This window comes from Cygnus olor, chromosome 2 (assembly GCF_009769625.2).
Source record: "Cygnus olor isolate bCygOlo1 chromosome 2, bCygOlo1.pri.v2, whole genome shotgun sequence".
In the NCBI taxonomy this organism is placed as follows: domain Eukaryota; kingdom Metazoa; phylum Chordata; class Aves; order Anseriformes; family Anatidae; genus Cygnus; species Cygnus olor.
In genome coordinates, this window is record NC_049170.1 from 106474748 (window position 1) to 106496974 (window position 22227).

Genomic DNA, 22227 nt, shown 5'->3' on the forward strand with positions numbered 1-22227 from the left:
TATAAACTAGAAGACCATAAATATTGTGCAGTAAAAGGATTAGCCATCACATAAAATTATTATATTGCTTGCACAGAACAATGCACCATCTCCCTTTCTAATGGTTCAGTATTAATTAAACATCTCACCATCATTTCACATGTTCTACGTTAGTTCCTCTATTAACACAGTTTCAAATGAAAATGAGAGAGATTTGACTTTCTCTTTATTTAGGCTGAGAAAAACTAGCCTCTTTCTGGATTCATGAGAAGGGCACATATAAACAAATAGTCTTTTGTAGTTACAAATAGCTATTAAGTCTCATTTCTTATGCATTACAGTCAACATTAGTCAAAGGGCAATGATCATTCTCACAGACTTTGAGATTTCTAAGCTATGCAGTTTTGTGTGTGTGTGTATGCATTATAGCTTTGCTGAGGCAAGTTCTATTCTTTGACTCTAAATATCTCCCCTGTGGCTCAGCCCTTTCCTGTTGCTTTAATGAAAAAGAGAAATAATCCTTGATCACAAAGTTCCCAGGTTTTTCCTCACATTGACAAAGGAGATTGTTAACCTGCTGGCAAGTGTTTTGAACTGTACCAAAGAAATGGGATTCAAGTGAATACTCTCATGAATCAGGAAGGGTTTTTTTAGTCCTCTGTGGAAGTGTTAAGGACACAGCAATAAGAGCATATAAGAGAGGCAAGGGCAAACATGCACTAAACGCATCTTTTAGGGCAGTTTCTCAATTTTTTTCCACTCACGAACTCACTTCCCATTGCACTTCCAGGCTCATGACCCCACTTCTGATTTCAAGCCCTACTCCTGCAATCAAGTCCCCATCAGGCCATCTCTTAAGTACTACAACCTCTTGTTTGTACGCCAGTGCCCTAAGGGTCTCGTAAGAGGTAACTCCATTGTGATTCCCTCAGCACAGTTGCTGCCAGCAAACCACTGAGACCTCAGACTGCTTGTTCATATACTGTATTTGCTCACATCAGAGATGAAGGTATTTCCACCTGATTTTGTCCTGGAATGGTCCTCATAGATGATCTCCAGAGGCCCCTTTCAACCTAAACCATCCTGTGATTCTGTAACTGAACCTCTGTCCTAAAACTATAGAACTAAGATGTTTAAACCCTCCAAATACACATGGGCCAAGAAGCCCAAATAGTATTCCCTCAGCCAGCCTGTACCCCGGTCACAATTCCTCAGAATCAAGGGGACTTTTCACTGACCACCAGGATCTCCATGTAAGATGCCACAGGGCTGAGTGCAGCCACAAACTGTGTGAAACCACACCTTGTCATGACTCCTTTGCCATCACATCACCCACAGTTCGCGATGGTTCTTGTGTCACTAGTAGCTGGTAGGGGAAACAAGCCACCTTGGTAAACCTCCCTTCATTTTTAATCCTTCCTCATAAATCAGTTCATCTGATCTTAACTCTCTGGCTGTTCATCTCTGGCTTCCCTCCATTTTACCGTTGAAGTTGGAGAGTTTTCAATCATATGATCTCTTTCAGAGCTCTTTAAAAGATAATATACAGCTAATCACAGAAGAACTGTAGACTTTGGTCATGATTTAGTATTGAAACTGACACCTAATCAAACTCACGCATGTGTTCCCTCTCCGTGGTACCTCCTCTTCTGAACAGCCCCAAATCCCACCACATTTCATTTGTCAGTCTGCAGATGCCGCTGTGGATTAGTAGAACCCCAAAAGGATCCACTTCCAGTTCTGTGTGGAATATCCTGACAGGTCTGCTTCAGATACATGTGTGTCTACTAGAGCAACAGAGGAGAAAATGCAAACCAGTCCCTGCTTTAATAAAAAATAGTTCTTTACAGGATGTTGGAACATCTGCCCCGCATGCAACATGGCATCTCCAACTGCAATAATTATAGAGGGAACCTTGGATTAAACTGGAACATTCAAATGCATGGTGGTCTTAAATGCCACGACTCCCATTCTCTAAGCCTGTCTCTCTGAGTACAGGGTAGATCTTCACACCTATGCACAAAAGCATAGAAGCATGGATTGATTTCCCCCCCTTAACAAAGATGCTTGCAGGAACACGGGCCAGGAAATACCAGCTTCCATAGGCACTGACGCTGTGGGTGGTTTGAGGCTGGTGCACCCATGCCTCTGGGGGAACAGATGTTGCCACTGATTCACTTTGCAAGCATGTGAGTCAAAGTCTACATCTGTGACAACTTACAGTAAAGAATTGTGAGCAGCTGCAGAGCAAAAAGCACAGAGTGAAAAGTCAATCAAGATGTAAGGCAAGATACTGCATAAACCCCGAAAACTGACAAATGGAATCCATTTGATTCAAGCTGCAACAAATCTACCTGAATAGAAAAAAAAAAAAAAAAAAAAAAAGAAAAGAGAGGCAGACAGCAGGTCACTCACTGCCCCATGCATATTGCACACCAACTGCTCTCTGACGCCTTCTATGCTTCCGTCTGCTTTAAAAACAGCTAGAAGAGGTCTGCACATTACTGCAGGACTTCAGACAAACACCAGAGCACTGCAGAACCTCTGCACCTTCTTCCCATCCCCACCCTGACCCAGTGAGCCAGCCAGAAGGTTTGGTTAAGTGCTGCCCCTTGCTACTTATACAGTCACAAAAACACACAGGGTGTTCTTCATTACAATGACAGTGTTGATTAAAGGGTGCTGGTCAAATTCCATTTCTACCATTTATTTTGCCCCTTTGAAACAATGCTGACACACTCTCAAAAATAAGGAAGATTGCTTTGGACTGATGTGCACTGTCTCTTTCACACCACCCGCAAGCAGACTTCAGATGACAGTAATGTAATATTGAATTGAAGTTTATATATCAGCTCGTTTGTAAAAGGTGTTGGAGCTCTCCAGGTGAAAAGTATTGTCTACATAAAGAAGTAAAGCTATCTCTGTGCCTACATAACAGAGTAAATACTGGGGGGGGGGGAGGAAGGGGAAAAAAAGTCTGTAAATATTTGATCAACTTTCTAAACAAACGTTCCACGTTTTTTGCTCTTTTATGCTTGCTTTTTCTGGCTATTTGTGATATCAGGTTTTATTAGCTCAACTGTTTGTAGAAGGTAGATACACACAAGGCTTCATATTGAAGGGGAAAAAAAAAAGTGCTTTCTCCCCTAATTCTACAAGAAGCAGGGGTATATTACTACACCGGTCAATCACAAAATAGAAGCCACTTCATGAGTCTTAAGTAAACTAAGCTGGTGATGTAAGAACGTTCTCAAACTTACTGGAAATATCGGTACATCAAAAGATAGTTATCTTTATAATCTTCAAACAACTTAGAATGATGATTAACCTAATTTAGTTAAAGTTGGGGTTTTGGCCAGTCACAACACTCTTCTGGCTGTTACCAAGATGATAATTTTGCAGAGGGAAGAAGTATCTTCAAAATTATGTTCTTTATGAATGTTTTGTCTTTTAAACCTGTGTGGTTCAGGGACTTCTTAAATTAAAAAGGAATGATTTGCTACCTGAATAGTTTGTTTCTTGTGTGGGTAGAACTTTGCCTAGTGTATATGCTACATCCAGCAGCCTAGTAGCTACACTCTTGGCAGGGGTTTTACTTTTTTTTTTTTTTTCTTGAATTCCTGTAGCATAAAACTCTTTCTACAGCGTACAGAACATTTCTGTAAATTTGCACTGCATTTAGCGATTGTTTTGATAACTATTACTGCATTTATAAACTGCATTTAGGAAAACCAAACTCTATTTGCTATGAGTGGTTCATTTGTCTGATTTGTTAATGTTCACCTAATTTCTCCCTGTCTCTGTCTTCCTACCTACTTTTTTCACCTTGATTAACCTAAATTATGTGGGAGACATCTGCTGCTGAATTACTGCCTGTGGGCTCGCAATCATTTCCAAATTATTACTGTACACATCAAACATTGTCCCTAATATGGAAACCTGTCAGACCCTCTTCTTAAGATTTTGCAATAATGAAAACTGATCACCGATGGAAATTGATCCCTTCCTGTTTTTTCTGTAAAAGCAGCTCTTTGACTTTTCACTGGTGACTACTTAATTTCTTAACAGTTGCTGTCAAAGGTCTTTCCAAGTCTAAATAAATGTTATCAACACATTTTTCTTCATCCTCTGACCACTTTATTGACATACTCAAAGAATTACAGCAAGCTTCCCCAGGTCAACTTTCCACTGCAAAGACCTATTACGATCTTCCAGATTCATTTTATTTCACTGGTTTAGTTTTTTGCAAGGTCTGAATGTAAGGTTTATGGCTTGAAAATTCCTAAATGATCTCTAAAACAATACAAGAATTCCTATAAAAATGAGAGAAAAATAAAGAACACATTCAAGCAAAACCTTTTCAAATAAAAGTTTGAAAGGAAAATTTGGGTGAATTGCCCTAAAAATGTTTATTTTGATTCTGAATTTTAAAACAATCATACTACCTTGTTTTTCTTAAAACAAACTTTTTTTTGGTATTACTGCTGTTCATCCTCATCTAGTCTAGCTTTACAGAGACAGATATGAAATGATGGCTGATTACCCCTCTCAAGTAAGATCCTTAGAGTAGATATTTTAACTTAAATACAGGCTTGGTATCAAGAAGCCATCAGTAAGGAAAACTGAACAGTGAGAACTTTTAAGAAAAGACCAAAATTAGTTACTATTATGCCACTGCATGTGCTTCTCATGTGCCTGCACCTTGAATACTGTGTGCAGTTTTGTTTCTCTGACCTCGGAAAGGATATATTTGAACTGAGAAAGGTTCAGGAAAAGGTCACAAGGATGATCAAAGGTGTGGAACAGCTTCCCAACTAGGAATCACTAAACAGAATAGGCTGGAAATGAAATGACTGAGTGGGGATATGACAGAGGTCCATAAATCACAGGTGTCACGGAGGGAACAAGTTGGGAACAATGAGAACAGTGTCCCTTCCTGGGCAGGAACTGGGGGCATAACGTGAAATGAGAAGGTGGCAGGTTCAAAACAAGGAAAAGGCAGTGGTTCTGCACACAACATGTTATTAAGCTCTGGAGTACTTTGCCCTGGGATGTTGTGGATAACAGCAGTTTCAGAAAGCAGACGGATAAATTCACGAAATAAACATTTGCCACAGACTTCTGCATTTTACAGATGCAACTCCCAGCTCACGAGATTTTTAAGCCCTGAATTGTTGGCTGGCAGGAGAGCACACCAGGCAAGTACTACGCATTGAGCAATAAGCTCTGTTCTACTCTTGCCTAGGCAGCCACGGCTCCCTAACATTAGAGACAGGACCCTAGGTTAGATGGGTGCCTGGTCTGACCAGCACTGCCATTCTCATGTTCCTATTTTCTATTTTTAATGCTGAAAACTACTTCTACTGTCAGCTTTTTGCTAGTACCTCAACTATTTCATATTCAAGTTACTGGCAAACCCTCTTCTTTTGTCAACAGCACCTTGTTTTAGTCTCTTTTATTCCAACATTTCTGTCCTTCATCTTCAACTTCCATCCACCATCATCTTTCAACTTCATCTTCACTTCCAACCACCAATAAGGAACCACAATCGTATGGAAGTCAAGGGGAGCTACGCATGCATGATGAGAAACAGTTTCTTCTGTTTGTACTGCAGTGTACAGAAGGTGTTTAAAAAGTGGATAAACTAATCCATAGAATACCTGATTCCCCATGCCTTGGGCACTTATCAGGCATGTTGGAACAGAACAGACAAAAGATAGGTTGGGCCAGATTAGACCTGTAAGTTTGAAGCAAAAAAGAAATGTGTCAATTAAAAAAAATAATAATTATCCTGTTCTACTGATGTTCTGTATAAATACCCATATGCTATTTCAAGATCTATATTGCATTATCTTGTCCTCCAGGGTACATAAAAGTAATTTAATAAAAAATAAATAAAAAAAAAAAACACCTTCCTGAAGACAAAATTTCAGAGGTTATGGAGGAAATGGGTAAATATATTTGATTATCAAGATGAACTACAGTATTTTCAAGCTCATCTGACTGTAACTGCAAATTCAGGGCCTCTGCCTTGAACATTTTGTCTTGGTTACTTACATGCAAACATTCCCTTTTTTATAGTTTTTTATTTATTTATTTATATACACTGAAAGCATAAACACTAATGCAGCAACATCCTTTAGGTTTGCTTATTAATATTCAGTCTAAAAAAGGGTCAGTAACACTTATCCTGGATTCATCCCAAATTTCAGATGTTCACCTTCAAAATACTCACAAAATGGGTCTTTTATGCTTTCATGAGATCTTTCATGAAGAATTGGCTCTGCTTGGAAATGAATGGGGCAATGTGGCCTGCTTGACATGAAGAAGTAAATTTTCTGGGTTTCATTCCTGGAACTGTCACCAAGCCATTGTATAATTCAGTCAGTGGGATGGTAGGCATTTTTTCAATTAACGAAGGTTTTCTTCTATCAAAAAATGTGAATTTTGTAAACATAGAGTTTTGATGTTTGTGGGTTTTGAACAATCCCAACTGATTTTTTTGTGTGTTTATTAAAAGCTTTGACATTTGATACTTTAAAAGCAGGAGAAAACTCACAATCCTCTCTCTGTTATCTTTAAGTTTGTGCTGAAAAGAAAGATGTCATAAAAAAAAAAGAAAAACACAATATTTTTGTATTTCTATAAACTCAACAGAGCAAAACTGATGAGAGAACAGAGGTCAAACTTAAATGATGTGGCTTTTTTCCACTTAAATAGGCAAAGGACTGAACGTAAATCTCTCTCACTTCACCCACCACGCAGCACCCTACAGCAGAAACTCAGACGAGAGCCCTTCCCCTGGCTCTATGCCCATTTCACCGGGACCTGCCCATGGTCCACCACGCATGGTGCTCTCCATCCCTGGTACCTGCAGGATCCTATGGGGCACCACATCACCCCGAGCATTCTTTACTAATGCTCTTGCTGGTGTAGGCACGCTCTCATCATGCTAAAAAAGTGACCAGATTAAATAGCAGTTGTTTTTCAGGCAAATGAGTTCCCTGCTCAGGGTCACCAGGTGACCAAGCAGCAGTTTGTGCTGGCCAGAAGCTGTGGTGGACCAGCAGCCCCCAGCAGGGCTCTCCATGTGAGTGCCTTGCTTTTTTGGGAGACGGCCCTGCAGGTCAGAGGGACTTCCCACATTCACATCGCTTGCTAGCTTGACTGCAGGCAAAAAAGGCAGTGAGTAAAAGCAAATCCATCCTTCCATGAGAGCACAGCTAATGCTGGCGTCTGTAAACGCTTTGTCTGCATGTGCTAGATGTGCTAGCATGCCGTATGTCAGGAATGGTTATGCTAGAAACTGATGAAATTATGCACAGTGTTATGAGCATCCAGAAAGGAAATAGCAATGTTTACAAATAGAAGAGATGAGATTTCCTCAGAAATAAAATATGTGGGTCTGAGGTCTTACTTCATTCAACATACAAGGTGTATATATTACACTGTTTGGATCCAATACGCTTAATGGAGAAAGGAGAAAAAGCTCAGTCAAAACTGAATTTAGTTGCCTGACATGCAGGGTACATGCATGAAAACGCATGGTGTGCCTCATCTTTGCCTGTACGTGATAATGCTTTCCTACTCCACGAGGTTGTTACAGGAATGTTTTGATCTAAATTAATTTAATACAATGCATTAATACAATGACACTTTCCTACAGCTGCAACAGTGAAATGGATGCATAAGTGGTGCTTGGGGACATGGTTTAGTGGGTAACATTGGTAGTAGGGTGATGGTTGGACCAGATGATCTTGGAGGTCTTTTCCAACCTTAGTGATTCTAGGATTCTAATGGCTATGGTTGTCTTTCCAGGAAGTTCGTTCCACGCACCAGGGCTGTTCACACAGAGCCACGTCCTCCAGACATGGATATGGATGGCTTCCTATATATAGGGGATTATTCAAGAACATAAGCACATGGAAGAACGGCACCTAAACTTTGTATGTGGAATCTAGCCAGTGCATTAGTACTGCTGGCCACTGATACTTGTTATTTATTGGTTCTACTTTCTTGTTCTTATTCTCTAATAGCCTTATTTATTTCTCACAGGGGTCCACCATTTCATAGAACAGTGTGTCTTTTCTGAAAGAAATCACGTGTTAATTTTTTTTGTTTGTTTGTTTCTTTTCAGTATTGTACCGTTATCTTTAAAATTTTCAAATAAAAGCATGACTGGAAAAAAAAAAAAAAGTTAAATTACATCCACATGGATACTAATAAGTAGTCTCTAAGGTCTTAGCCAGTTGCCTAACCAAAACACAAAGCATATGGGAAAAAAAGGGGGCCTGAAATTGAAAAGCAGTGATTCTGTAGTTTGATTGTTTAGTCTGCATGGTTGAAGAGACATGAGGGTAGGGGTAAGAGAGCAGGAGTTGGAAGTCTAGTGCAATTACTTGGATGTGTAATGATGTTAAAGGGCCCCCATCTGCATGTGTAAGCAAGTACTCTATACATTTAGGTCTTTGCTCTTCTAAAAATCTTCTATTCATTTTTGTTTTTTCTGTATCCATACATCTAGAAGGTACAGGACCTGGTCCTCCGGTGTTGCACCCAGCACCATGTGTACCGGACTGAACAGCCTTACTCCTAAAAGCTTCACCAAGAGCTCGGAGCTGCTCAGAGCTTATCATCTCCCCAGGTCCCAAACGTACGGAGCAGTACGTGGTCTGCAAAATGACCTGCATGGGGTGGAAATAACTGCGAGAGTCCCTCAGCCTGATTGAGACAGTTTGCAATTCCCTTCCAAGCACCACCATATTTTGCAGATTTTGGTATATTGGTGAAAAGACCATTTTTCTCTGTCCTTGTCCCACTCTCAGAACAAGCTTTCAAATCTGAGCTACCTTACCTAGGGGGAATCCAGGAAGCACTGAAAAATTATGGCATAGCATGAAATGATCTGATTCCCAGAGGAGAGACAGACCTCCACACACTGCACTGCTTCATCTGTATATTGGGCAGCCAGTCCCTATCAACAGCACCAAGAAATTGTGGCAATGACTGTGGTTTGCCGTGGTAGATCATCGAGTGATCGTCATGGATGGGTAATATATCTTCCACTCAGTGAGAAACATAACTGAACAAAGTTGTTTCTGTCCAAGAAGCAGCAATGTCTTGTAGACCAAACAGTGCTGTGCATCTCAGAGGGTATCAAGACTTGATTCTAAGACCCAGAATAAGTCGTTTTGATTATTTTTTTAATGTCCAATAATTTTGGATGCCTTGGATGGAGTCATATTTTTCCCACGTAAGTAATGAAAGGTTTTTTCTTTTTTTTTTTTTTTTTTCCTGATTCCCTGATTCCCTTCTTTAGCCCCAGGCCTCTTCACTAGGTTCATAGAAGGGCATCTTCTGGTAGGTAAGGCAAACCTTTTCTCTTGCCTTTCACAGAAACAGTGAAGAACAAACAACTTCTTGATAAGTCTTTGAAAAACCAAATTTCACCCTAAAGTAGAGACCTAGCTAAGACAGCTCAGAAAATCACAACCTAGTGGGGGGGAGAAAAAAAAAATACCACAGAGAACACTGTGCAAGCTTAGCAACTGCAATTCAAGAGAAGCATTTGCTTAAGTACAACACATCTTTCAGCTTCAGTTTCTCAATGTATGTGATGAGATTACTTGAGTTGAAATAATTATAAAAACTTATGTGGGCTAACGTTCACTGAATGCAGACACAGGCTGCAAAAATTTCTTACAATGCCAGGGCCTTTCCAAACAGATGTTTTATTTTAGTTTTACAAAACCATGCTGCTTAATCTTGTGACACAATCTACAGTTTAGACATAAAAGGATTTGGCATATATATATATGTGTGTGTGTATGTGTATGTATATTATATATACAAACACATATATGAACAGACACGTACTTAAGACAATTTAAGCGTTTTAACACTAGCATTCATATGCAGGAGAGAAATAGTAACAGGAGAATATAATATAGTTGTTATGATAAACTGCACCCCACTCTATTTAGAGTTTCTTCAGCTGCAACTGTTTACCAAGTGTCCTTCATCAGCAGATAAATATTTCTTCGTAAAAAGCTTATAAAACTTTTCTTGTTAGCACATCTCTAAGTGTTAACTGTCACCATATCTCTGAGGGTGTTACTTCCCTATATCATTATAATAAAATGGGGTTTGCCTATGAGTGTTTTGGATTGTCTCTGCTCTGCCCAAGTGTCTGAGACTGTTTAGCTGAATTGTAGTTTCTTCGACTTCAGCAGCGAGTGACGGTGCCGTTAATCAAAAGCTTCTGTGATGCAAGGGGTCAGGGCAGAGCAGGGGCTCCTCGGTGCCACGGTCACAGCCCCTCTCTTCACAAGAGAAGAAGGGCCCTGAGCTCCTAAAACCTAATGGTGAGGTATGACAAAAGACTGGAGGTATGAAAGCAGAGGACCAGAACTCCTAAAGTCTGTGTGTTTTAAAACGTAGTCTTTGTCCTTTGACTGAGGAAAAAAAAAAAAAAAAAAAAGCCTTTCTTCATTGTTGTAATAGTGGCAATTTGCCCTGAAAGTTAGACTGTGGAAACGTGCCTACATCCCCACTAATATTATTCAAACCTTCTTGAAGGCAAGACGCATTAAATACATTAAATCTTAATATATTAAATCTTAATACATTAAATCTTAGGCCTTTGAAAATGAACACTTAAAGCCAGTTCTGACCCAAAACAGCTCCTACCCAACATCAAGGTGGCATAAAAGTGAGTTAGAGAATCCCAACTGTTCACTTAACATAAAGGATTAAAATGCTCACATCTTTTCTTAAACAATCGTTTTTACAGAAGTTTTTCATTCTGTGTCAAATGTGACCCATTTTAAATGCAGCCCATCACAACTCATGCTTAAGCTTGAACCATTGCCATTTCTATAGCTAAGTGACCACTCTTGAACATGCAAACACCAATGCACTGACAGAGAAAGCTGAGGAGAAGGCTTCCTTTCTGTTGCAAACAAAACCCCCAAGAATATTTCTTTGCTATTCCATCATACAAGGCATGATCAAAAATTTCTGCAACAGCCTCAGGGAACACCTCCTCCTTTACTTTCCTTTTAGTGGGAATAAATCTCCTGCTTTACTTGCAAATTATTTTAGAAGCATTTAATTTGTGGTAGTATAAATTTTTCATGAGCACACCTTTCAAAGTGAGATTCTGAAAAGTTTTGCAAGAAATTTAAGCATGCCTTAAGCCAAGGCCCACAGAAATTAAATGAGATAACCAGCATAATGCTAGTTTATGGCTGAGCTAGTACTGGAACTTGAGAGTCCTGCTTCTTGAATTCTCTGATGTTAGATTGTATTGATTTGGAAAGATACACATCTTGGACTCCCAGAGGAAAGTGCTCCAGACAAAATAAATCACTGTCAGAAGTGGGTGAGATTCCACTGAAGCTATGCCAGGGGTGAGTTGAGCAATTCGTCTTCAAAGAAGTTTGTTGCATCTTATCTCCAGGAAGATATTAATGATATTAATGGCACATTTACGCAATGTAAGTTTCAACATGCAAATTATCTTTATTAAGACATTTCTTTCAGTTGTTTGCACTTGCTTTCAAACAGAACTATAAAGGACTTGTAACTAGCCCTACAACCTATCCCACTTCTGTTGAAACCAAAGGTGAAACTCCCACTGACTGCAATAGGAAGCTACTGAACTATAAACCTGGACAAAACCTGGAACCATGGACTTGGTGTGCTTGGAAATCAAATGAGCAAATAAAAGGATAAATATTTTCATCATGATAATCAGGGCTGGTAAAAAGCAGGCTAATTGCTGTCCTTAATTGAAAGACTTCTGTTCAACTTTGTTCCTGGGATACAAGTTATCCTGCCTATCATCCCATAAAGCATTCACAGTGATTGCATCTAGGACATTTCACTAGTGAATAAGGAATATATAGCTCCTCAGAGCAAACTTTTGTACTGTCAAGGTGCCCAAAATCAAGTAGAAGCAAGTAGAAGAAAATCTGGGGATCTCGTAAGTAGCTACAGACTCATGTCAGGCAGGAATGAGATGAGTAATAAGTTTGGTAATGGTTGACCGTGAAAACATGTGAACAATCAAATTACACTTCACCGTAGTTTTTGGTTTCCCAATCTTGATGTTGAAGAGAAGAGAGAGACAGTGAGCGGTGGAGCATGTTGCAGGGGGCCCTTTACACCCAGCCACCCCTCCTTCTCTTCCCTCTACTTCTCGGAGGTCTTAGCTCCTAGGCTACCATGGCTGGTGGATCCTGTTGTGGTTGCACCCTCAGAAGATTTAGTAGGCACGCTACTGACTATATTCATAATATACAGGAACAAAAATACAAATACACAATAGCTCCAAAGAGGCACTCTTGTTTTGCACTCAGAGCGAGAAGTTAGCGCCTATCCACTGCTTGGGTCTCTCTGTACTCCCCAAGGGAAAATGAAAATCCACGGGGCATATCTGGCACATAGACCTTAGTTTGACCCAAGGAATTAAGGAATCTATATGAATTTCACCCACTCCTCTTCCTGCCAAACAGCTCCCTTCATTGCAGCCAGTTTGCTCCCGCTTCATACAACTGAGGCTCAGAAGAAAATTCTGCTACCCACTCACATATCAATGCAGAGCCATTGATATGGCCAACGCCCTGATCACATTAGCTTCCTCCAGCTCTGGAAGAGTAAAAGCAAGAGTGAAAAAGCTGCCTGACCCTTGATTCATAACGGAGACAATCTCCACGAAACACTCATTTGAAAATATCTCACAGAGTTTACGACATTTGCATTAGGAGCAGAGAGCTTTGTGTGTAGACTTCTTCACTTAAGAAAATTACTACCAAATGTACTTTTTCTTTCTCTAACATGATGGGGAACAGTTCAGTAATTAAAGAGCACGCTGAAGGGGATATTTTTAGTAACTCGATAGCTTTAAGATCGCTGGAGTGAGCCAGGAGTGAAGCCGCACACAAGTGCAGTTACAATTGGAGGATCTGTGATTATTCCCATGGGAAAAACAGTTCCCCAGGCCGCCTGTGCAGGGGGTGTTTATTCATGTGCGTGTGTTTGACAGAGGAAGAGCAGTGCAGGGGGCAGCATTCCTCACCTTGTCTGTGGGCCACATCTTTGCTCTGTTTTCCTCCTCAAGCATCACACGCATGCACGGCCCCTTATCGCACAAAGCAATGGAGGTGTGAATATGTCTGTTTTGCCAGGTATTTTCTATAATCCCCCACAGCTGCGTGTTCCTTGCTGTTGGGAGGCAAGTGCAAGGGGGCCAGGGCTGGGAGGAGGGCTGGAGAAGATGCTACTGGAGCCCCCAGGGAATGCAGTATCCACGCTCCAGGACACAGGTGGCATGGTTGGGTAGGGGGTAGCTTGCCTGTAGGTGTCCACATTTCAAGCTTTGCTGCAGTGTTGGGGAACCAGTGTTGGGGTCCAGACCAAAAAAAGGGCAGGAATAGAGGTAGAAGGCATTCTCCAGACACAGAGACCGTGCAGCTCTTTCTGCACAGTTGCCTATAATATAGACAAAGACAAAAAGTGGGCGCAGCAGCTCTCTGTTACTCCAGAGGGTTACTCACTAGCTATTTTCTGGAGCCTAAATAGCATCAGCCCCAGAAAACAGAGGGATGTCTTACACCACCCCGGCTGTTGTCATCGGCTCTTATACTCCCACTTCTTGTACCAAGTACAGAAACGGAAGACCAAAGAAATCAGCCAGAATTCAGCCAGTCAGTGTCTCTCTTTTCCTTCTTCTCTTCTCTTTTTATTACCTACAACTGTAATTTAGCCCACTGCTTTCCAAGAAGCTGCTGGTAATATTTTCTCAGCAGATAAGCACTTTTCCTGCAAAATCTGGCAGCTCTTAAGTAGCCCAGAGAACACCTTGCAGCTGCAGACAGGCTTGTGAAAGGAGACTGCCATTTAATTCAGGCAGTCAGCAAGCTGGCTGGCTGCTTATGGACTTGAAGAGCATGCACTTGGATAATGCACTATCCAGATGTTTCAAAGATTTTATATATATATATAAAATAGACATTTTAGACATATGTAAGTATTAAATATATTCATATGCCACCCATGCAAGTATGTATGTAACATAGGTTTTTACATGAGTAAATAGATGGAAATGATGGAAGGAATTCAAAACTTACTGCAGGTGATTGGGAATACCCTGAGAAAATGTATACACCTCACTTAAAGCCATATTAATGCCTTTATATCTGTGCGTGAACTCCCACTCAAAGTAATACTTCATGCTATATATGCATTGCTTTCAGTCTATGAAGCTATCCTCAGACTTGTACACTTTTTCCACAGCTGGGGAAACGGAGGCCCTGGGAAACCGAGCAGCTCACAAGAGCGTTGCACAACCAGCCAGGGCAGAGGCTTGCCCCTGGCACGCCGGCTGCCTAGGCTAGAAATGGTAACTCCCCAAGACTTCTAGTTGCTTACTTTTTTTCCTCCTCCTTATTTTCAAATGGCTTGGGAAAACTTGGTTCTGTTTTTTTTTTTTCAGAGCCAACCGAGCCCTCAGTGGCTGTGACGACACCTTGACCAAGTCGCAGTTTGACAGTGCACTGAGGTGGTATTCTTTTGCTGAAAGACGCTGCTTAGCCCCACCTTGGGGGAAGAACTTGCAAAACGCACTTGTGCTTCAACATATAAGTGGTTTTCAGAGCCAGGATCCCGAGGATAAAATTCAGCCTAAAACCTGAACAAACTCAGCTTTGTAATGAGCAAAGAAAAAACACCTGCACATCTTTGAGATAGCTGCAGAATGTGATACGCGTGATGTGAAAACAAGTTTGAAACTGGCTGGAATAATACCACACTGAGAAATAAACAGCCTCAGCGTGAGAATAAGACTGGATGCCTCCTGGTCAAAGGGCCACAAGAAAAACCCAGCAGCTTTGTGAAACAGAGTCGTACTTGAGACTCATCTTTGGCCGTTTGTGTATCTGAGACACATTACAAGAGACTTATCACTAAACACAAACGCTGAACCAAACTGTGAAAGAAAATTTCCCACTTGCTCCCTCAAGGCAACACTCAGGGCCCATGGGACAAGGAGAAGTAGCTGTGGTGGGAAAGAGCATCGTGAACTAGCCATCTGACAGCACTCACATGGAGCCAGCACAGCCACGGAGGAGAGCACGCGACAGGGAAGCAAAGACAGAGTTTCCCACCTTCCTTCTCCTCCTGGGACAAACCTTAGTGCCCAGCTGCTAACAGCCTCCTCCTCTCTGAAGAATGGCTCCCTTTGTAATGGGGCTGCTTGGAGCAGGTTCGATTTCCCACTCCTTCTCTCTCCCATTTGCATTTTCTCTGCTGCTCAAGTGGAAGGAAGGCCATGGGCAGTGCTCTGCATGGGACAAAAATCACATTTCCCAAAGGATCTTTTAATTAACCTGGAGAATCAATGGTCCCAAAGGGACTACAGGAAGAATATAAACTAAGAAAGTAACTCCCAGGTGCTTTATAGGAACAAGTTGTTATTTGAGAGTCTCATGTAAGCTTGGCAGGCCGCATTAATCCATTTTTCAGTTTGGAAATGAACTCTGCTTCTTTGCGTAGTTTATAAAAAATTGCCAGAACTTCCATTTTCTCTAAGAAATTAATCAAAATCAAAGTTTAATTTTATTCTGAGAAAATATAAGCTGTACTGAACAACACTCTACTTGTGTTTAAATTTTTCCAGAAGCCTTCTTTTGTTTTCAGAAATGGAAACAGTCACTGCTCCGATCAATTGCACAACTCCTCAGAGCAAGAAGATATATGGAGAGTGTTTTTGCCCACACTGTAACAAATTTTCAATTGGTTGGTTTGGCTGATGCTTTTTTTTTTTTTTTTTCCTTTAAGAAACAACATCAGAAAGCCGCTGTGAAAACAATGGAGCACATAAACAATGTGTATGAAGGCATTTTTGCCAAGCTGGTTTTCATGGTATTTGAGTGCCATGAATGAATGAAATCAGCAGTACTGGGAAGGGTGAGGATGGCTGCTAGCGTGTACACGGGATTAAGAAATATCTTCGCTCCCCCTTTTTCTTGCTTCCAGTTTAACACCGCCAGCATACAAGCACTAGCTGTTCCTGCTGGCACTTCCAGCAGCCTTCTCTAGGGCCTGATCCAGCTCTCATTACAGTCAACGGAAAGACCCCTACTGGGTTCACTGAGAGCTGGAGCTGGCCCCAAAGCTCTGGTTGCAGGAAGAGCCCTGCAAAATTGCCCATGCTCGTAGCGAAGTAATTCTAAACGGAGAAGTTGCGCTTTGGCTCTGAGCAATCCAATCACAAGCACGTTTCAAAAGCCAGAAACAAGTGAAGATGTGAAGAGAGGAGCATGTTTTATGGAAAGCCGTTCGCTTTGTTCAAGTGCTTTGCTTCTTTCTTTGTTTCTTTTGTCTGGGGTTGCCTGAGCACTGCAGGGTCTGCTCTTCCTGTTCGTTTATACCCTTGTTCCCAACTACTTCTCAAACTACTCTAGGAAAACTGAAAAAAATGCTTCAGATAACCACATTTTTGTGCAAACAGTGATCTCTCAAGCAAGCCTCTTGTAGCAGATGGGGTCTGTGTGGTGTGCATATGCATGTGTGCATGTCTCTGCATGTATCTGAAAAAAAAAAAAAAAAAAAAAAAAAAAAAAAGGAGGAAAAAAGCCTGCCTATCTTGACAATGGCCACAAGACCTTTTTTTTCACTGTTTGGTCTATATTTTCCATGCCTGTTCCTAGGTAGCAGACCTTCAGCGTGTGCATTGTGTCTTACAAGACTAAAACAAAAGCATTTCCAAAATACACTTCTCAGAGCAGTTACCTGCCTAAACAGAGAAGAACAATAGAGGACAGACCTCTGAGGCAACCTGCACCACCTCACAGACCAGTCTCACTCTCAGAGCCACGCTTTGCAGGTGAGCATCACCACAGGTACAGGTCTAAGCAACTAAACCAGACTCAGCATCCCTTAAAATAAGCATGAAATTCCACTGTCCTCAGTGGCTACACTGAAGATCAAGCCTCCAGTGGGGGAAGATGAAACACTCTGCACAACTCTGTGAGCGAAACATCTTGAAAATACTGGCAAAGTCTCTGTCAATTCCTTCTGTTAACAAAGAATGAGAAAATTAAAATAATAATAATTAAAAAAAAATTAGGTTACAGATCTTATTCTAAAAATATAAAAATGATAGAGGCAGGAACTGAGAAGCTGAAATACCCCACAAACTATAGATTTTTCAGTCCAGTGTGAATGGAGAAACCAAACTGATTGACATTTGTTTTACACTGTAAAACAATTTAACTTCTCCCTCAAATGGCCAAACCCCAAACAATAAGTCATACAGTACATGTTTCTGTGCATCAGACAGGCTCTAAGCTGGTCTCATGGATTCTAACTTCAGCTGGTCATGTAGCAAAACCACTTTCCAAATCTTCACTTGATTTGACAAATTTGACATGGACAATTCACAAATAGAAATCTGTCAGACTTTTGATTCCTCGTGAATTAGTCACTCCACTCCTTTCCAATAAATCTTTACATCCCACTCCTTTGCCTTATTCAAAAGAACATATTGTCTTTTTAAAAAACATAATTTATCCATTAGCAAATCACAGTTGTGGCACTGCCAAAGCATTACTGAGGCGAAGGGAGCTACCCCATCCCATTCTTCTCCACAGCATAAAGTGCCCCATATGCTCCCAGCCTCCATTCTTTCCCATCGTGTCTCTGTTTTAAATGTCTTTCACCACAAGACTGGCATTGGCTGCCAGCCAACAAGCCTGCACCCTAGCTAGACGAGTGCCGTGCTGATACGCCTAGGTCTTTGAAGTATCACGCAACAAGCCCAACAAGTTAGTTTTCTTCCTATTTTAATACTTTTGCAGAGGGCCCCAGCCCCAAAGTACGTTTCCCATCAGGTTGTGTTTCAGAACGGCTACTTTCTGTGCAAGACTCTGCTGACTTCCTTTTTAAAACGCTTTCCCTCCCCATGATATTTTTCAGAACATGGCCGAGATGCCTTTGTAAATGATTTTACTTTATATCGACATTAAGCACATACCCTGCCCCAGGAGCCCAAGTTCAGAAAGTCATGGTTGGATTGGTTAATATAATTTTTAATGGGCGTGGATGTGACATGCTGCTTAGATCAAAGTGCGGAGAGCTGTTATTTGTCACCGCTTCCCGTTACAACAACAGTAAATTCAGAACAGGGGCACAGTAATGAAACAAGTAGGACTAAACTGGGCGTATTTTCAAAAAATATCGTGCATCAGTCTGAAAAATCCCACGTCCTTAAAATAATGCGAAATAAAAAAGGCAAGTAAAAGACAAAGTATAGTCTCTGTTGTTTTTGGAAAGTTCTACCGTGTCTGGGTCCACTGGGTATTGATTTCATTTTACTTCATTACCACATCTGAAGCTGCGCTGATAGTAAATCACAAGCGGAGCCTAATTTACAAAGTTGGCCAGTGGAGCAATAAAGTCATTCCCCTTTCTGCTTATGAAAAGCTGTTAGCGATGCTGCTGATGGGGGGGCTCTCACTTCCTAGGGGACGAGCTGTGCACTTTTGGGATAACCGACTTTTTGCAGACAGTTCTCAGTCTCATCTTTTTGCAGATAATTTTGTTGTTTGATTCAAAGATGGCAGAATAGATGGTGTCTACAGCAAAGAAAAAAAAAAAAAAACCTCCCTTGGGATGTTGCTACTTTTATACAATTACACTTCAAAACTTCTAGCCCTTCATTAGTGTTCCCAGTGATGCTGGCTACCCCTTAAACCCTGGGTCTGCATTTCTGTTATCCCCTTCTGACTTGCTGCTTCCTCAGGAGAGGTTGTAGGTTGGACATGTGGAGGGGGCAACAGCAGGAATACGTACCGGGCTCTGAAGGGACACGCACTCACTAACCAGCAGTAGCAGGCTTACATTACTAGAGCCTTCCTACACACCGTGTCTGTACTCTGGCCAAACAAGTGAGACTCTTCCAGCTGGCTGCGTCCCACCAGGCAGGACCCCCTCGCAGCAGTGTGCTGCTCAGGACCAGCCCCGGGGCAGCTCACTTTTTCACCTGCATTGCTTTTCACGCATCTTTGTATCCCACAGGGGAGGCAACGTACCTGAAGTAGGTCGAGGGTCCCCAGGACTCATAAACACAGATGCTTGTACCGTATATAAGTGAAGTTTTTTTAACTTGCTCATTGGGCCTTACAGAGCCTGCAGGTAAAGAAAACCTACTTTGGTGTCTTTGCTCCTGTCAGATTGTTACAGATGGTGAAATTAAGACTTTTGGCCTGGATTAATCTTGATCCCCTCCTAAAAACAGCCAAGTGGAGTACACAAGTCTTCCCAAACAGCTTTTCCAACTACACTGGGTATACAGCATGAATCACTGAATCACAGAATATCCTGAGCTGGAAGGGACCCACAAGGATCATTGAGTCCAGCTCCTGGCTCCACACAGGACCACCCAAAAATCAGGCCACATCTGAGCTGCTTGTCCAAATGCTTCTTGAACTCCAGCAGCTCAGTGCTGTGACCCCTGCCCTGGGGAGCCTGTCCCAGTGCCCGACCACCCTCTGGGTGCAGACCCTTTCCCTAACACCCAGCCTGACCCTCCCCTGTCCCAGCCCCATGCCGTTCCCTCGGGTCCTGTCGCTGTCCCCAGAGAGCAGAGCTCAGCGCCTGCCCCTCCGCTCCCCTCGTGAGGGAGCTGCAGGCCGCCATGAGGCCTCCCCTCAGCCTGCTCTGCTCGGGGCTGAACAAACCAAGGGACCTCAGCTGCTCCTCATACGTCTTGTCCTCCAGGCCCTTCACCATCTTTGTAGCCCTCCTTTGGACACTCTCTAACAGTTTTATGTCCTTCTTATACTGTGTCACCCAGAACTGCACACAGCATTTGAGGTGAGGCCACACCAGCACAGAGCAGAGCGGGGCAATCCCTTCCCTCGACTGGCTAGCAGTGCTGTGCTTGGTGCATCCCAGGACATGGTTGGCCCTCCTGGCTGCCAGGGCACACTGCTGGCTCGTGTTCAGCTTGCTGTCAACCAGAACCCCCAGATCCCTTTTTGTGCGGCTGCTCTCCAGCCCCTCATCCCCCATTCTGTACATTTGTCCAGGGTTGCCCCATCCCAGGTACAGAATCCGGCACTTGCTCTTGTTGAACTTCATATTGTTGGTGATTGCCCAGACTCTAATTTGTCAAGATCTCTCTGCAAGGCCTCTCTGCCCCTGAGGGAGTCAACAGCTCCTCCCCATTTAATATCATCTGCAAACTTACTTAGTATACCTTCAAGTCCTACATTGAAGTCATTTATGAAAACATTGAAGAGAACTAAAATGGAGCCCTGTGGAACCCCACTAGAGACTGTCTGCCAGCCTGATGGAACCCCATTTACTATTATCCTTTGATTCACCTCCCTTCACACGCACAGCTGACAAACATCTCTGTGGCAACTAGAAAAATGGGTTGAAGCTGAGCAAATAACATTGGGTAAAGGCATTTTTATGGCCGTACCCCGTGTTACTTGTTCATGTTCATGTGCACCTGCTTCTTGAAGGAGGTTGCTCTTTGTGCATCTGTCTCCAGGTCACTGACCGGATATCCAAACACGACTGGTTTGTAGAGACCGCCACCAAGTGCTCTAGAAACCATTCTTTCTGCCCTGAAAAACAGTTGTTTGAAGGAAAAAGTTTAACCCTGAGAATCCAAAGCACCGGAGCTCTAATTCTGACTCACCACTTACTTGTTTCTGTTTCCTCCCTATACGAATAAGGAAGATTAAATTTATTCTTTCTTCTCAAGGGAGTTGGAAGGAGCCATTATTGTTTGTATTTCTTTGTAAGCATGCAGTGTGTAAACACTTTAGCTTAAACTGTTCAAAACTCAGATGTGTTGATTTTCTCCAATTTGTTACACATTCTTTGCCATGGGACCCTACGGCTGAGCCCACGAGTCCAAAGAAAAGCCAGCAAACATGATGTCCCTGAGCAGAGGACATTATAAAAGAAAGCCCCGTGCTCAAACCCAGCCCCATGAGTCATTTGCGTGTACGACACTAAGCACACGCATTGAGCGCTTGCACGACCAGGGCCTAAGCCCAGCCTAAAAATCAAAACTACAGACGGGGGCGAAAGGCGTGCAGAGGAGCGCATCCCTAAAGAAGGCAACCTAGGCGCCCACCCTTTGCTTTTAACGCGGAGCCACGCTGCCACACGAAGGTGCATCCTCACGGCGGGGGTGCAAGGGGCACTGGGGTTGCTGTACCTGCCCACAGCCTCCCCGGGGGCACCTTGCACCCCCCGGCACCGATCAACCCACCCTCCCGGCGGGGGATTTTGGGGTTTAAGGGGGAGAAGGGTGTCCGTCCTCCCCCTCCCTCCGCGGGAAGACCCCTCTGCGGGGTGCCGGGCGGAGCGGGGCCGCCCCCTGCAGCCCTCCCTGGCCGCGCAGTCCCCACCTCCCGCCCCCTCCTCCTCCTCCTCCTCCTCCTCCTCCTCCTCCTCCTCCTCCTTCTCCTCCTCCTCCCGCTGGAAGGGGAAATATGAAGCGGGGCCGCCGCGGCGCTCCGCGGAGAGTTGCCGGCGGCGCGGAGCGGAGCGGGTCGGAGCGGATCGGAGCGGGAGCCCCCGAGCAGCGGGCAGCGGGGGCCGGCAGCCCCGAGGAGAGGGTCCCGCCGGCCGCCTGCCCCCTAGCGCCGGCCATGGGCTGCCCTTCGCGGCGCTGAGCCGCGGGTCCCGGAGCGCAGGGGCGCGGAGCGGAGCGGAGATGTACGGCAGGCTCATGCGGTGCCTGCTCCCAGCCCTGCTGCTGCACGGTGAGTGCGGGGCACCCCGCCGGGGGAAGCCGTCGGGGTGGTGCGGGTGGGAGCCGGCAGAAAGCTGCGGGGACGGGGCTGCTGCCGGGCACCTCCCGTGGGGATGCTGCGGGCTGGAAGCAGCAGCTTTGTCACCGCCGGGGCTTGTGCCCGAGTGGAAGAGAGCCCGGGTGTCTCTGCGGGCAGTTCTGCTCCGACACGCTCTCAGCTTAGCCCTGGGATGAAATTTCTCTGAAGCTGCACAGTAGGCAAAATGTTAGCCCTTGGCATATGGGACTGGAGTGTGCTGCGTTCAGCTTGTACGCTCATACCAAGACAACTTTAGGTGACAACGCATTTGCCCAGAATCCCGGAGTTCATCAAGAGCGACTTCTGCAAAGGAGGCTGTTTAATTCGCTGCTGAGGTATGTCCAACATTTGGCAGCCAGATTTGAAAAGTCCGGGTGAGATCTTGTTG

The 22227-nt window shown here is 43.4% G+C and overlaps 1 protein-coding gene across 1 annotated transcript in view; it reads left to right on the forward strand.

The window, feature by feature from the left end:
* Positions 1-21482: 21482 nt before the first annotated feature.
* APCDD1 (APC down-regulated 1) overlaps positions 21483-22227 on the forward strand; it is a 31301-nt gene continuing 30556 nt past the window's right edge. Inside the window, exon 1 of the mRNA XM_040549992.1 lies at positions 21483-21770. Within this exon, the coding sequence (XP_040405926.1) occupies positions 21722-21770 (49 nt within the window). The 5' untranslated portion in view covers positions 21483-21721. The remainder of the gene's footprint in view (positions 21771-22227) is intronic.